This window comes from Nothobranchius furzeri, chromosome 2 (genome assembly GCF_043380555.1).
Source record: "Nothobranchius furzeri strain GRZ-AD chromosome 2, NfurGRZ-RIMD1, whole genome shotgun sequence".
In the NCBI taxonomy this organism is placed as follows: domain Eukaryota; kingdom Metazoa; phylum Chordata; class Actinopteri; order Cyprinodontiformes; family Nothobranchiidae; genus Nothobranchius; species Nothobranchius furzeri.
Genome location: NC_091742.1, coordinates 98375591 through 98392904, shown reverse-complemented (window position 1 = coordinate 98392904; position 17314 = coordinate 98375591). Strand labels below are relative to the sequence as shown.

Here is a 17314-nt window from a genome sequence, read left to right as displayed (position 1 = left end):
GGATTGAAATTTAAATCCGATTGAGAGAGGTGGTTTAGTCCGATCATCATTCCCATTGACGTGCATGTACACAGCCATTCTGATTGTTGGAGTAAAATAATGCCCACTGCGCATGTGTGCAACAGCCAGCAAGCCTCCCTACTGTCATTTTGACTGCCTGACTTAAAAAATGTGTTGGGTATATTTATTTATTCAATCCAGGTGTACCTCAAAGAAAGTCCAAAACACACAAGGGGGTTAGAGATATTATTGTTATTAATACCATTTACCAATAAACACAAATAATCAATAATCAGATTTTGCAAAACCGGAGAGAAAAAAGTAACACACACCAGGGAGGTCGGTTTAGTCTGTCAACGAGCCGGGGGCTCATCAGAAGGTTTTATTCACAGATGACAGATGACATAGCACACACACATTAAAAGATGGCCCCACCCACAGACAGCAAACTTTCCCATCTGGACTTCAATAGGGAGCTTGTTGTGATAACACAACTGCAGATTTACAAGGTCGACGTTCCCCTGCGGCAGGGGACGGTTAAACACACCAGATGGTTCCCAGACAAAATCATAATAAGGCCAATGAACTCTGTTTGAAAAAACAATACTATTAAAAAGTGAAGGTGAAAATCAGCTTTTTATCCAACTAAATGATGGCCTAATTAACGAGCGGCGGCTTTTAAATTTGATAACAAGCCGTTACCATTTCAGTATCTACTCCAGAGCTTGCATTTTGTAGAAGTAAAATAAAAATCTGATTATTGCACAGATCATTCGACGAACGTGTCCTAGTCTGTACCGGAAACACGCAGACTCATTTCGGGATCGAGCACGAACCCGTTTCGGTTTACTTTGAACGCAGCAGCTGTTTTGGCAGCAGGTGGGTGGAGACGCGCTTGTAAAGAAGACAGGGTAACATCGGTGTAGCATTCTACCTGCTGCCAGACCCACACACACAGACACAGCTCTGACACCGATTGTTTTTGCCCACAGCTTCAGGATATCAGGTTAGCGTTGCTGTCACGCTTGAGACGCAGACAGGAGCTCACCAAGCTCCTCCAGGCTCTCTCTCCCCTGCGGCGCCGGCCGGTGGTGGCTGATTGCTGAGGGCCGCCTGGTGAATTTACCAGCTGGTTATGGTTGTTGCTAAAAAGCTCTGATTAGTTCTAGTGCTATCCAATAGCATTTGAAGACAGTTTGACAACCGTTGATCCCTCCCTATGAATGAGTCGTTGCAATGGGTCGTGGCCAGACTATATAACTACATAATATAGTCTGGCTTGCCAGGCTAAGACGATCCCAAATTTTTACATTATTTTCAAGAAAAAAAAACTCGTATTTTATTCAGGTCAATACAGTACAAGGAAATATATTTTTTTCTTACAAGTCTTTAAGTACACCCATGTCACCATGTTTCAACCTTGGCTTCCGAGGTAAAAGAGAAAATAAGTTGATCTTGATGTACCCAATACAGCTACATATGTAATCTAATGTTTTGTCCGTCACTCATTGTCCATTACAGTTTTTTGTGTTCACTTTGCATTTCTTTTATAGCAGACTAATGCACATTATCTGTAGTCTCTTATTTTTCCCCGTATACCTGTTCTTTAAGGTGGAGAACACAGAGGACGAAGTTGATGAAAACATGCCAACAACCAGCTATTGTGGCACTGACATTCAAGAGGTAAATCCATAAACATGAAGTTCAGTGGTGTTTACATCTTGGAGCCCCGCAGCGTGCTGTCCCGTCAGCCGAGTCGGAGTACCCTTCTTCATTTTCAAAGTGTGAAAAAATATATGCATTGCATTGAGAAACCAGCAAACCAGACCCGTATCGAAATTAACTAATTTACTGCCATTGACGACTAAAGTCGTCATTTTAGATCCAACCGTTCATCTAAAATGATGACTAAAGTCATCATTTGCATTTTTTTTACTGTGTGGGCATCGGACGAGCTCCCGCACCATGAGAACAAACATCTCGGCTCTAAAGCCAATCTTCATTCGCATACGTGACACGTCACATGATCAGATCGTTTTGGGCCCCTGCTGTACAAAAAGTGAGGCACGAACCGGAAAACCTTCTGCTGATCACAATTCCACAACGGATTATGATAGAACGGAAAACGCTCGAAACACGCAGATTCTTCCTGATGTAAGAGGTGAGTCTCCGCTTTGTTTTGGTTGTTTGGGCGTCGACAGCATCCTAGCGCGCAACGTTCTGTTACTCTTAAAAACCTGTAAAAACTGTGAGAAATGCTGGCAGCGAAGGGCTTTACCGATCAGGAAATGGCTGGCAGTGAATGAGTATTAATCTAGAAGGAATCAGGAAGTTTCTCAGGTTAGACAAGAGAAACAGCTGCAGGAGGAACACAAAAGGGAGAGAAGAAAAAGTGCGACCGCTATCTAAGGAAGCCGGAAAAAGAAACAAGTTAGAAAGAACTTGGTGAATGTAATGTGTTCATATATATTTTTTTCACTTTGAGTAACACTTTCTCTGTCGTACCTCTACAGGTCATGCACGATAAAAATGTCACCAAATATGAGGACGAGGACGAAAACAACTCTACATGTTCTGAAGAGGTAAATGCATTTATGCAAAATTTTAACTTTTGGTGAGAAAATTCTAACACTTTCACTTGAATTCATTTTCTGTAATGATATGCTCCAAACTCTAAATCATATTTATTTTTAACTTTAGATCGAAGAACAATCAGAGTCTGAAAGGGACATCACTGTTGACAGCACTGAAGATGAAAATGTGGAGACTGAAGACTTAGGCCATGTCCACACGTAGCCGGGGATCTGCCAAAACGTAGATATTTTTCTACGTTTTGGCCTGTCATCCACACGAAAACTGAGTTTTTTCACACGAAAACGGATCTTTTTAATAACTCCGGCCAAAGTGAAGATCTGCGTTTTCTCCGTTTTGGGTGTCTGCGTGTGGACGGACAAAACCGGAGTTTTAAGGTCCGCAACGTCACTTTCCGCGACAAAAAGATGCTGACATCACGTGTGCGACCTGTGTTTACACTAGCCGACATCATGGACGCCTTCAGATCTGCGCTCTGTCACTACCCGATCCATCAATTCTCCAAGCGCTTTCTGCTTGTTTGTTTTTGCAAGCGGAATTACTGCTCCTTGCGGAAGACCACAGACGAAGGACGAGGTTAAGAACGGGGGAAGTACTGCCTCCTACAGGTCTGGCATGTCCTTAACAACGTATTTATCCGGGTACGTGTGGACAGTTTGGTTTTAAAACGAGGTGGTGTGGATGCAAGTTTTTGGAGGGGCGGATATTCGTTTTTAAAAAACCCCGGCTACGTGTGGACTAGGCCCTAGACTGCAACGCAAAAGAAAACACCTCTCAATGTTCTATGGTATGATTTAAATTGCTTAAAGAGCAAGTCACCCCTACCAGAGTATTACCCCACTCCCACTTCCTGTTTGAAAAATGCAACAAATGCTGTTGCCTAGCAGACCGAGAGGGCAGAGCTGCTAACAAACACACACACACAGGCTCACAATAACATTGTGACATCATATGGTACCAGCTAACGTTCTAGGGTACCTCTTAGTCAATAGCGATGGCAGATTCAAATTAAACTGCAGTGCAGAGTTTTTACCTGACAACGACACAACACTGACAGTTTTAGGCAGAAATTTTAACTAAAATGCACTAAAGTGCAAACTTATTTACTACAAGTGTCTGCAGCATGATTAGACACGCATTTTTATAGTTTATCAGAAACAAAAAGTTGATTTGGGGGTGACTTGCTTTTTAAAGGGATACTCCACCAGAAACTGATTTTTTTGTGTGTATTGCCATATTCCTCATAGATTAGTGGGCAAAAACAATTTGTAAATAGTCCAGCTGTTTTCCTGTTCTGGCAGTACTCCTTTAGCTTTAGCTTAGCGTAAACCACTTAAGTGAATGGTAACAACTAATATTGTGAGAAAAAAAGTCCTTAAAACTCACTCAGCAGGAATGTACGTTAACATTTTTAGCTTATAGCACTGGTGATACGAAGGCTGTAGGTTTTGTAGCACAGAACAAAAACTTGTAGCACAAGCAAAAAAAATTTGTAACAATCTAAAAACCAAAAATTGTTCTTACAATTACTTAAACACACTGACCAACACTACTAGTAGTGCATAATTAAAACACAATAACAAGCAACTATCCAAGTAAATTCCTGGTAACATGAGTCTCACTCACGTACACATCTGAAATATCTTTAGACATGTTTCAGTGTAATTTAAAAAATATCAGTTTCATTTAGTCAAATTAGTATATAATTGTTCATTAAAGAGGTCCGTTCTCATAGGCAAAAGCATAGAGGAGTAAGCACCGCACCGACCGCTGCTGTGTATGGCGAATGCATTTTCAGGGTCTACTTTTTATAAATTCTAATGTTAAAGGGATACTACGCAGTTTTGCTTGCTTTTAGCACCCCCTAGTGTCCGTTTGTATAAGCAAAACCATCTTGCTGTGCTTTCATCTTTTTAACACCTTAATCTAACAGCTGGAGCGTCTCAGAGGCTTCATTAATGTCTAGAGGAGTGATTCATCACTAAATTAAACAAATCAGATGTGTTCATGGTCTAAATCAGGGGTGCACGAGCTGCCGCTAGGGGGTGCCCAAGCTGCCGCTAGGGGGTGCGCAGGGTGAAAAGTGTAATGGCTGCGGGAGCTCGGAGCAAGTCTGTCGTCTGTCACATGTCACAGATGCAATCCAGTGAAACCACGGCCAAAGGGTGCAGAAGAGTGCATGCTGGAGTGAGTGATTTAAGAAATTTGGCTGAAATAGCACCTAACAAGAAGCCCTGACAAAAGCATCCTCTGGTCAGCCTTTCACGGAGCTGCGCCGAGGTGATTCAGACAGAGCGCCAACTCCTCTGCATCGTCCATGGGTGGCGCCAGGAGGCCGTACATGTCCACTTTTCACTCTCTGTAGGGGGGGGGGGGGTCTTGTATTCATGATAATGTCTGGCTTTTCATCCAGAAGAAGGGATCAAATAATGTGGGAGCGTTGGTGCGTTGCAGGCAGCTGCGTCCAGCGCACAGCACATTCTCAAAGTGACACAACCAAAAAACCATAATTAACACACGACCGTTCATGTCCGTTTATATCCTCTGGTAGTCTGTCTTTTAATCGTGCCTGACACACTCGCTCATCATGTGCTGCGCTGATTTCATCTCACTGACGCAGCATCGAAACGTGCGCTCCGCTTTGCGGTCTGAAGTTCCCTTTGATCTGCTCAAAAGGAACTGATGAGGTAAAAATGTTAGAATCCAAGCAGCAATTTTTCTGGGGAGTTTAGAGGAGATGCAAGAAGATGAGAGACAGACAGGACAGGAAAACAGTTAGATAAAAACAAAAAAATGAAGAATAATGTTTGAGAAGTAAAATGTAGGTAGATTTATCTCCGCTACACGTCTTTACCTGTACAACTGTACAGCAACTGCTGGTAAAATTTCCTGGAGAACATTTAAGCAGGTGACCAGTTCAGGTTTACATCGGAGCAGAAGGAAGGAGAGAGTGTACCTCTGGCCACAGGTTAAATTGCCCTACTTTAAGAGAAGTCATTAAATTGCATCGTCCGTGTGCTATATATATATGTGTGTATATATATATATATATATATATATATATATATATATATATGTGTGTGTGTGTATATATATGTGTGTGTGTATATATATATATATGTATATTTATATGTGTATATATGTGTATATATACGTGTATATGTATATATATATATATATATATATATATATATATATATATATATATATATATATATTTATGTGTAGATATATGGGTAATTCCACCGAATAGGTGCCATTTATTTTATGCAAGTGCATCAAATTAACCTGGGTTTTAATGCAATTTTCAAAAGTAAATCTAGTAACACACTTATTTAACTATTTCAAATGATCATTGGTCAATCTTAAATGCCTTTAATTAATTTTTTACATGTTTTTTTAGATGAACGTGTTTGCTTTATTTTCAGTCCTGTTACCAAAACTCATGTAACTTCTTAAAAAGCACATATAGAAGACTGTCAACTAATTCCTTCATTTTCCCCTCAAGAAAGTGTTTATTTTAATAAAAAGGTTAGTTTTAAGTTCAAATATTTAATGTTATAAAAAAATTCACATGAACATACAAAAGTTGTAATTTTTTGAAAGATCAAAAGCCATATTTTTCATTTCAAGGAGACACAGGGCTCTAGTTAATAAAATTTATTCTAATGTAATTCAGTAAACTATTTAATAAATGGTGGAACAAATATGATTGAAAAAATAAGTTCATTTTTATTGTTTTTTTACAGACAAACAACTGAGTAACAGAAATGAACAAGCTGTAACAGGAATGACCAATGAACACGGGGCACATGTGCTACAGGGGCTTTGTGTGGCCTTTTCTAAGGCACACTGTCAAGTTGGTCCCAGACCCCCTTTTCAATTGCCATATAGCGAGATGTGACCTGCCTCAGGGGTGGGATGATGCACAAAATGTCCTCAAAGAGGTACCACAGCAGGTCTTTGCGCGCTGGCCAGAAAAACCTGTTGACCCCAATTTTGTGCATGCAACGGACCTCAACATGTGTTTCAGATGTATCTGTGATGACACCTGGGTATATGTCATCATCATACTTAACCACACACCATTTGCCAACAATGTCTGAACTTTGCCACATAATTTTTGTGGCTCTGAGTGCTGCCTGTTGATGATCCAACGTGAAAGACTTTGCATTAAAGCACTTACAAGTTAGATTTTGTCTTGTTGTGCACAAGCAGCTGATATCTCTGTATGTCAGTTCTCCTTGGGCAAGGGTTACCACCTGATGTATCCTCATTGTGGAGGAAATTGATGGCACATCATTTGGCATCTCCTGAACAGCTTTCTCCACTGCTTCCTCATTGACAAAAAACAACTTAATTGTTGTTTCTGTCTTTTGCAATACATCAAAGAATTTGGCAGCATGAGGAATGTCTGTCCCTTTGCTGACCAGACTGTCGGCTCTCCTCTTCAGAGCTCCTCCTACACCATCTGGTGCCCCCTTCCCATGGCTCGCCTCAAAGAAGTTCCATGTTCCAGCAGTGAATCCTTGTTTGAACAGCTCAGTACAAAACATGAAAAAATTCCCTCGCTGTCTATACTGAGTGCATGGGCCATCACTGTAAAAATGGATTGTGGAGACCTCTGGATGTGCCATATGCACATAATCAAGGACTGGTGACAAATGCTGCCAGATTGCTGGTGGACCCTTCAGTCTTGAGGGGGACACTGTGCAGAAGGACATAGGGCAGGAGGATGTGTTCACATAAAGCACACCTGTGTGCAGTGTTGCCTGCTGGTGTGATGCTCCAAAGTGGACAGCCTGTATTTCTGTGCTGTACTTGCAGACGTAATTTTCAGAGAAGTCAACGTGAATTAAACATTCATGTGACTTCAAGCCCTGTCTCAGTGCCCTGTAGTGGGTAAACTGATTCTTGATGTTATAAGAATGTCTCTTAAACCTATGCAGCAGCAGGTTCAGCTGGTCCAGAAGTTCTTCTTGTGTTGCCTGGGATTCTTGTTTGATTGTGATTTTAGATGTTTTGCCACTGGGGTCATTGTTATGTAGCGTTATGGATTTATGCTCTTTTATGAAAGAGGAACCATGCTACGTATTAATTCGGAATATTAATTTTAATAAATCAATAACCAAATTTTATATTGTTCAGAAGACTCAAAGGTTGTTTTCATCCATAAACTGCCGATAATATCTGAGTGTCTGTGTTTCAGTTCAATGAAGAAACCAGTTTGACGTTTAAAAGTTTTAATTCTTCAAATTAAACTAATGATTTTGAAATTGACAAACAGGAAATACAATCAACATTAGTAACTTTGTGGGACAATCTCTTTAACAGTTGATATGCTGTTCTGGCTCAAATAGACCTTCTGATGAATTTATGAAGATTGAGAATGTTGTGATGGTGAGAGTGATATGAGCTGGGATGGGTGCGTGAGTGCATCTGATTTTTGCTTCAGGAAGAACCAGGTGTCTGAGTGAAAAGTGATGGTTTGAATAAACTTAGGCTCTTAGTTGGAAAAGATGCATCAAAACGCTAAACACCGTGTTCTGTCTCACCGAATTCTTTTGGACCCTCTTTCGGATCCGGGGCGTCACCTTAGGATGTTTCATCCAGGGCACCTTGGCTGGCAGAAAAGACAAAGATGCGCTGCGACCCGGTCCAGAGTTGTCCTCGGTACACGTTGATGGTAAAGCGTTTTGTCGACGCGCTTTCTTAAGTTAATTCACTCAGAAATCAAAAGACTCGGTAATGAGTCTGCGTTAGAAGTTGCGATTCAGCTATTCTGCCTGGCGTGGCAGAAACAGCGTGAGAGGAGGGGGGGGGGGATTGAGCCCATGGGCTCCGTTCCCCGTTAGCGGTTGTTCACAAGTCCTCTCTCTCTCGTGGCCCAACACGAACTGCCTCAAAAGACTGAAGCTTACCAAAAACCTTTCTCTTCTCAAAGCAAACGTGCGTCATCAAATGTGTCTGGAGTTTACTGTGAGCAGGTGTGTGTGGATGTGTGTGAATGTTTGTGCTTGAGTGTGTGTGAAGGTCAGTAACAAACATTCTCAACATTATTTAAGAATGGATTCATTAAACCATTATAATTACCCCAAAGCTAAATAGTCATTCATTTGATTAATCACATTTATAATGAGCAAAATGATAATGGTTACTTTAACATTAAAATCAAGAAAAAGAAGTTTAAACTTTATGTTTTGACTTGGTCTGGGTACAACTCATGTAAACACATCTTCTGGTAGACTGCAGGTGGCAGATGTTATGGTTTCCTCCCAGACTCGCTGGCGTTCAGGTCTTAATCTGTGGGTGAAAGTTCTCAGCGACCCAGCTTTGACACAGCTGAGTCCAACACCACCATTGTGACAGAAAACCCATATTTCCTCACGTTACATTCCCCCCTTTTGTGACGACATGGAGGTCAAGCAGAGGCCACCTGACGTCACAACCACAATAACGTGATGTACTCGTAAAGGTAGACATCCCAGATGAAGGCAGGAACGATGAAGCGTCACCACAGGTCTCGTGTAGAAGGGAGTCTATCCTGATCAGATGATTAAGGCCAAAACTGTTGCAATCATTGTAAAGTAATCCACTTAGGAATCTTGAAAGCAGAGCTATTTCAATAGCAGTTAATTTTCATCAGCAATAATGCAAAGGATAAGCAGCTCGTGTGCCACACGGAGCTGGGCAGGTGATGTATTCCCCAGGCGTAGTCCAGGCGAAGTCCAGCGCAGACCTCGACCCATCTCGAACCACGACCGAAGCCCCATGCGACAGGAAACCAGTTGAAGGATGGTGAAGACGACCCCTCTGATGGGATGTAGTCCATACGAGCTCGGAGAAGGAGACAAAGTGAGACAGCCCACACGATAGATAGCATTTGATGCAAAACAAAGAAATCAATCAAAACCTATCTATGGGTGCCTCTGGGAAAATGTGGGTGCCTTTTGTGAATTATCTAAAGAAGAAATGTACTGCACCCTGTTCTACGTGTCATGTAAAAACGTGATGCAGGGAAAACACAAATAAAAGAAAGTAAATCCTAACTGATATGTGAAACTCAGCAGGCTGCATTAATTAAAGGCATATATATAAAGGAAATAATCATGAAAATGAAGGGCAAATTGGCTTGTGGCCCTTTAAGGGAAATAGTAACAAAATAAAATCAAATTTGTAATCAAATATAATCATGCTACACAAAGCACTAATAAAAAGATAGAGATGTAAATCAGTTCTAAAAATGTAAATCAGTAGGTTAGTAATCCCTAAAGATGTGAGTTAGTAACAGGACCCTGGCTGGAGGCAGGTAACCTGAAAAAAAAAACCAAAGGATATCACATTCGTTAAAAATTCATCCCACAAACGAGAGAATTTGTAACGGTCCACCAGTCAGTGGAAAAGAATCCGGTCAGAATAGTCGGTCAGAATAGAGTTTTGAATCTGGTATTGCGGACCCACAGAGACACGAGTTTGGACGTATCTGTGGGAGCAGGCTCATAAGCGATTTGGTTATCAAACTGTTTGTATCTTGTGTTACGAACCCACAGGGAAACTTGTTTGAATTTACCTGAGGGTCCCGTTTGGAACTGGAGCGAAGCTGATGGTTTAGCTGTTAGATCAGAACCTGATTTTACCTGCTCAAAGTTGGGTTGCAGCTTAACGGAGGCGACTTTGTTGTGATCAGAAATGGTAGTGAACTGGAAATGCGAAAATGATGCTCGCAAAGCGGGAGGAGGCTCCCCACCCCCCTTTTTTTTCTCAAACTTATGCCGTGTCTGTGAGACAGGAGAAGCATAACAAAGAACAGTTCTTAAGCTCTTAAAAGCGCTATTACCAAGAAGATGCACAGTGTCACCTGAATCGTGCTGAAAGAGTAGGTGTTCAGATGTCCAAAGACCCGGAGGTGTTGGACTTGGAGGTTCTGAAAAGGAGTGATCCAAGGATGGTTGTGTCACGGGTGTCAAAGCAAACCTAGCTATGTATAGAATCAGATACAGACATGACACTAGCTGTAGGAACATGGTCTGTCCTGAAAACTGAAGCCAAGAATACTTTATTCCCAAGAATGATGGAGGTTCCCACACTGAATCAGAAAAACCCGGTTTAACCAGAGTATTTACAGACTGACTAGAACTCCGCCCCGTAGAAGGTGCAGCACCTAACTCCGGGTCGGAGGTCAATGTTGTCAGCTGAATTGGTGGAAGGTCAGTGTCGATTTCTGCAATGACCCGCCCGCTCGGAGGAGGCGTTCCCCCGAACCGGTTGAAGTCCGCAACGGAAAACTCAGAGCCACTCAGCACCCCCCCTTTGTCAGGAGGGGCCCCGAGCATAGCATCACTGCACGCACCTACACCTCCCGGGCCGGGTTGCCTTCCCGAGCCCGTGAGAGAGGTGTGCGCAGCAACCACCGAGCCACCTTTAATATCGCCACTGACCACAGGACTGCTGGAAACCGCAGGGTTTTCTGCGTCGTCGTGGTCACCTGTAAGAGAAATCACAGGAAAGAGAGCACAGAGGCCCGAGACTAAGTCACACCCCTGTGAAAGGAGAAAGGAATTGGCCACCGTATTAGCAGAGGTCACAAACTGAAAAGTGACAAGGTCATTCACATAAAGGTCAAGATGTCCGGGCACAAACCCCTTAAATGGCATGGTAGCTCCGTCCGGAGACCACAAGTGTTTCACGGCGGCTGACGTTTCCATCACGCCCCGATAAAGAAGCTGGTTTGTGCATGAGGCGGACTGACGAGTAAAACAGACCTCTGACCGAAGCGGTGGGTCACAGCCTGAAGATTTCACACCCATGCTGGAGAGATGTTCAGCCTTTAACATGGATGACAGAGGAGAAGCATCAGGAACCAAAGGGTTAAGCACAACCTGTTTGTCAGAGAGGTTAACCATAGGCTCAAGAGATTTATTCAGCTTAAAAGCAGCAGAGAAAGTGTTGTTTATTTCAAACCTTGATGTTGATGGTGGGTTTTTGACCCCCTGGAAGAAACAAAGGTAAAGAAAAAGCGTTATGACTGTAAACAGCATGCTGCTCGAATTCACGACATGAAGTGCAGACCAGAACCACCTCCGACCCAGTGCAGCTGGCACCGAACCGCAGCCACTGGTCCCCACTGTTCCCGACCGGCGGCACCCGCCTAAAACGGGCCCGTTCGGGCGGGCGGAGGGACCAGCGATGCTCGGCCGGTGAATTTCCTGCGTCTTGGCATGTTCTGGAAGCAGAACGTCAGAGAACCTTACACCAGGTGTAACAGTGCAAGAAAGATTTTGTCGTGTCTCGTCCATCTCCCATTAAGTTCAGAGCAACTCGCGTTTTTACCTTCTGAGCCGACGTAAAACTCCGGGCAGATTCCTTAATATGCCTCACACAAACAAGGACTGTCCGTAGCTTACTTAACTTTATGACACAGGGTAAAACAAGGAATTGTTGAGAGAGAAATGAATACACACAACTTCACAAGATGGAAGAAAAAGGCATGGAACCGAGCAACGGAGGCTGTGAAAGCCGACCCGTTCACCGGTCCAAAATAAAAAATAATAAAAAAAAAATAACAAACCCTACGCTGCCGTGTTGGTGTCAGACGGACAAACGTAGCAAAATGTAGATTCTACACACCGTAGCGATTTACAAGAATCACCGCCAATGCGGGTTTTGTGAGGACACAGACTAACTGTGCCAGAAATGATGACAATTTAACGGGACGCGTGCCCTATTTGTCTAACTGTGGCGCTAGCTTAGCTCCCCGGCCAGGCCTAGCGTTCTTTGTCTGTAGCGGCCAGACTGAAATTTCCCCGATTAACAAGTAGGCATCTCGCTCCACTTTTAATACGGACTTTAAAAAAAACGTACGCAATCTGAATGCAGTAACGCGTAACGGCTGTGCCTCGCTTTACGACGTTTACCGAGCAGTCAAGCTCCGGCAGGTGTCACCGAGCATTCCGTTTAAAAAGCGCACGCAATCTGAATGCAGTAGAAACTTCTTTCACAATAGCTCGCCCACAGTGTCAACACACTGAGACGAAAGGTGTCCGAGAATTCAGTCTCGGTTCTGAGGTTCGGAGAATATAGTGATAATTTTAGGAACTGAGGATAAGCTGCACGGTAGCTCACCCAGCGATGATCAGAGCGGAAACGGAGCGTTCCGACCTGAGGTTAGATTGGAGACGCGGCGGCGCGTCAAAATGGACAGAATTTAGTCAAAAGCACAACGCACACGTTCGCTCCGAAGGCGAAGATGGGATAAATCAAAGTTAGGTCTGTAATTTGCGGTCAATTTGAGATCGGAGATCTTCCCGGTCAAGTTTCCACCAGGACGCCTCCCGGAAGAGTGACTTCAGCGGAACAATTTCCGGTTAAGTTCAAAATAAGACATCAAAGTGAAACACAGAGAAAAGCGTTGTTTGTAGCTGTTAGATGTAAGAAATCAGACATATCGCAGATATAGAAGACTGGATACGCTCGCCATTAAATGTAGCGTTATGGATTTATGCTCTTTTATGAAAGAGGAACCATGCTACGTATTAATTCGGAATATTAATTTTAATAAATCAATAACCAAATTTTATATTGTTCAGAAGACTCAAAGGTTGTTTTCATCCATAAACTGCCGATAATATCTGAGTGTCTGTGTTTCAGTTCAATGAGGAAACCAGTTTGACGTTTAAAAGTTTTAATTCTTGAAATTAAACTAATGATTTTGAAATTGACAAACAGGAAATACAATCAACATTAGTAACTTTGTGGGACAATCTCTTTAACAGTTGATATGCTGTTCTGGCTCAAATAGACCTTCTGATGAATTTATGAAGATTGAGAATGTTGTGATGGTGAGAGTGATATGAGCTGGGATGGGTGCGTGAGTGCATCTGATTTTTGCTTCAGGAAGAACCAGGTGTCTGAGTGAAAAGTGATGGTTTGAATAAACTTAGGCTCTTAGTTGGAAAAGATGCATCAAAACGCTAAACACCGTGTTCTGTCTCACCGAATTCTTTTGGACCCTCTTTCGGATCCGGGGCGTCACCTTAGGATGTTTCATCCAGGGCACCTTGGCTGGCAGAAAAGACAAAGATGCGCTGCGACCCGGTCCAGAGTTGTCCTCGGTACACGTTGATGGTAAAGCGTTTTGTCGACGCGCTTTCTTAAGTTAATTCACTCAGAAATCAAAAGACTCGGTAATGAGTCTGCGTTAGAAGTTGCGATTCAGCTATTCTGCCTGGCGTGGCAGAAACAGCGTGAGAGGAGGGGGGGGGGGGGATTGAGCCCATGGGCTCCGTTCCCCGTTAGCGGTTGTTCACAAGTCCTCTCTCTCTCGTGGCCCAACACGAACTGCCTCAAAAGACTGAAGCTTACCAAAAACCTTTCTCTTCTCAAAGCAAACGTGCGTCATCAAATGTGTCTGGAGTTTACTGTGAGCAGGTGTGTGTGGATGTGTGTGAATGTTTGTGCTTGAGTGTGTGTGAAGGTCATTAACAAACATTCTCAACATTATTTAAGAATGGATTCATTAAACCATTATAATTACCCCAAAGCTAAATAGTCATTCATTTGATTAATCACATTTATAATGAGCAAAATGATAATGGTTACTTTAACATTAAAATCAAGAAAAAGAAGTTTAAACTTTATGTTTTGACTTGGTCTGGGTACAACTCATGTAAACACATCTTCTGGTAGACTGCAGGTGGCAGATGTTATGGTTTCCTCCCAGACTCGCTGGCGTTCAGGTCTTAATCTGTGGGTGAAAGTTCTCAGCGACCCAGCTTTGACACAGCTGAGTCCAACACCACCATTGTGACAGAAAACCCATATTTCCTCACGTTACAGTTATGCTCTTTATCCACTATTGCCCATTGGAGATATGTCTCTTGACTCTCTGGATTGTACTTGGAGGAGACTGGGCAGCATAGATTCTTGCACTCAGAGCATTCTCCATACATGCACTTCATGTTTTCTGTGTCACATGCGATGGTTTTCACAAGATCTTCCAGGTTGATAGTGCTGATCACTTTCAAGTGGTGCAGCTTCTGCACAATAAAACCCAGATTCTCATGCATCTTGCACATGCATGTGTCCCGATCACTCAGAGTTGGATGAATAACCCAGAAAGGACGAAGCAAACAGAAGAGTGAGTAAGAGATGGAGCTTTGCTCTTCAGCTAAAAACTTCATGTGCAAATTTTTCATGGTATCCAAAAGGAACCGTTTCTGCTTTTTAGTTTTCTTCCAAGTGATGGTCTGTCTCTTCCCTGTTGTGATACGACTAACATCATCCCTTGTGTAGAAAGCTCTCACTCTACTTGTCAAACTATCTGGAACCCTGCTGTTCCGCTTCCGTTGGTAGCTGTAGTTGACATTCTCATCATTCCTCCATCTTTTCTTTGAAAATCCTAATGAGTTTTGAGCCAAGCGTTGCAATCTGTACTTTTTAAGGACTTTTCCTGTTAGTACTTTTGCAATTATTTGCCTTTCTTTTTCCCCCTGTGCTTTTCTGTATTTGTTTCGGATGCCGTCCACCAGAGCCTCATGAAACAGAAGAGTTTTTTGAATGGCTGCTGGTGGAAGCTGTGTCATCTGTCTTTTAACTTTTGTGCATGTAGACTCAGTTTCTTTTGTCTTCTTTTTTAGGACTTTCTTTGTCATGCGCTGGACTTTTTTCTTGTATTTTTCTGTTTTCTGGGTTTGTTTCCTCAATAGGCCTTGTAGTTGATGAATTTGTTTTTCAAGGTTCTTTAGTGTTTTTCGTCGTCTTCTCCGCCCCTGATCACATTGCCTAGAAGAAACATGTCAAAATAGCACTTATTTACATATTTCAGATGTTACAAATTAATGTTATTATATTGTATAAACAGATGGATATCAATTTCATAAATTGGACCTGGAAGTTCTTGGTTGTGGATCTATAGCTTGCTCTGGTGAGAGTTGGGGTATGTCTGGAGGGGTCACAAGGTACTGCTGAACTTTTTTTCTGTCTTTGATTGTATGGTATGTCTCCCTCCACTTTTTGCGTCGTCTGCGCTTTTCTCTCTCACTTAGTTGGTCAATTGTTTTCTTCTTGCCTGATTCTAAGTCCTCCCTGTATTTTCTTTTTTCCCTCTCAAGATATCTTTCCCTCCGCTCTGGGTCGGCATCACGTCGAGCCCGATAGAGCCGCTGCTTTTCTGCTGCACTATGTGGTGGCTTTGCTCCCTGCAAGCATTAAAGTCACATTACAAAACTGATCTTAGATCACAACCTCTGCAATGTCAAGTGTAAAAGTAAAATAATAAATAAATAAATAAATAAAATCAAGTCAATAGTGTAAAATAATAATATATTCTATCTAAAAAAATATCACTTCATCAATGAACTCTACTCAGCCCTGTTACCATTACTCAGTCCTGTTACTTCTCATATGGGTAACAGGACTGAAAGTAACAGGACTGAGTTTTTAGCATAGAGTTAGCAAATACACCAAATATAGCCACATCACATCGTTGCTAATAGCATGAGGACATAAAGCACAATCTAGTGATTTACCAAAAATGTGTATTTTTAAAATAAACAAATGGTAAGTAAGATATAATTAAAGTAACAGGACAGTATGTTGAGATTGACCTCGTCATTTACAGCTAATATATTATTAAATACAGAAAAATGAATGAGAGAACTTACTTTTGGTCTTCCCATGGCCTTTTGAAGATCCTTATGATGCAACTTCCTGTTGTATGGGTCACCTTTGGAATTTTCAAAATAAAACAGATGGGGTAATGTATTTGGGTAACAGGACTGAGTGTAAACCTAGGGACACAACTAAAATGTGTATTTTAACAAATAAAGTATAAAATTGTTTTGAAAAAAATATTTGTGAAACATAGACAGGATATACAGTCACGCAAAAATGCAAAAAAAAAAAGATAAATTTGGGGGGATTTTATTAATTATATTTCACTCTAAGAGTAATGTTAAAGATCAGGGACAGGTGAAAAATACATGCACTGAAATGTTTTTTCAGTGTTCAAAGTACTTTCTATTATTCTTGCCCAAGATTAATGTTAAATTTACACTCAGATACTTATGCAGGACCTTTTGTTTAATAACAAAAATTATTTACCCGTAAATTTTCATGCACCTTGATTCAAAAAACCTCCTGGGGACGGAAATGGATGGAAATGGCACCCATTCGGTGGAATGGCCCATATATATATGTATATGTATAAATATATATATATATATATATATATATATATATATATATATATATATATATATATATATATATATACATAAATGTATATATATATTTATGTGTATATATATATGTATATGTATATATATATATATATATATATATATATATGTGTGTGTGTGTGTGTGTATATATATGTATATTTATATGTGTGTGTATATATATGTATATATATATATATATGTGTGTGTATATATATGTATATATATATATATATATATATATATATACACACATATATATACACACACATATATATATATATATATATATGTGTGTGTGTGTATATGTATATTTATATGTGTGTGTATATATATGTATATATATATATGTGTGTGTATATATATATATATATATATATATATATATATATATATATATATACATATACACACATATATATACACACACATATATATATATATGTGTGTGTGTGTGTGTGTGTATATATATGTATATATATATATGTGTGTATGTATATATATAT

The 17314-nt window shown here is 41.1% G+C and overlaps 4 protein-coding genes across 7 annotated transcripts in view; 2 read left to right on the top strand and 2 right to left on the bottom strand.

Moving 5' to 3' along the window:
• Nucleotides 1–17314, bottom strand: part of LOC129162178 (oocyte zinc finger protein XlCOF6) — an 849318-nt gene that overhangs the window by 618015 nt on the left and 213989 nt on the right. The gene's annotated exons all lie outside the window — the stretch shown is intronic.
• The window catches only part of LOC129161859 (zinc finger protein 135), a 185754-nt gene that overhangs the window by 105374 nt on the left and 63066 nt on the right, over nucleotides 1–17314 (top strand). The window lies entirely within an intron of this gene.
• LOC129160563 (zinc finger protein OZF) overlaps nucleotides 1–17314 on the top strand; it is a 43317-nt gene that overhangs the window by 10795 nt on the left and 15208 nt on the right. The window lies entirely within an intron of this gene.
• Nucleotides 13871–16777, bottom strand: LOC139066241 (trichohyalin-like). The gene is made up of 3 exons (XM_070548642.1): nucleotides 16254–16777; nucleotides 15478–15788; nucleotides 13871–15372 (listed from the first exon to the last, which is right to left on the bottom strand). Exons 1-3 carry the CDS (start codon nucleotides 16266–16268, stop codon nucleotides 14352–14354), a joined length of 1347 nt encoding a protein of 448 aa, XP_070404743.1. The 5' UTR covers nucleotides 16269–16777; the 3' UTR covers nucleotides 13871–14351.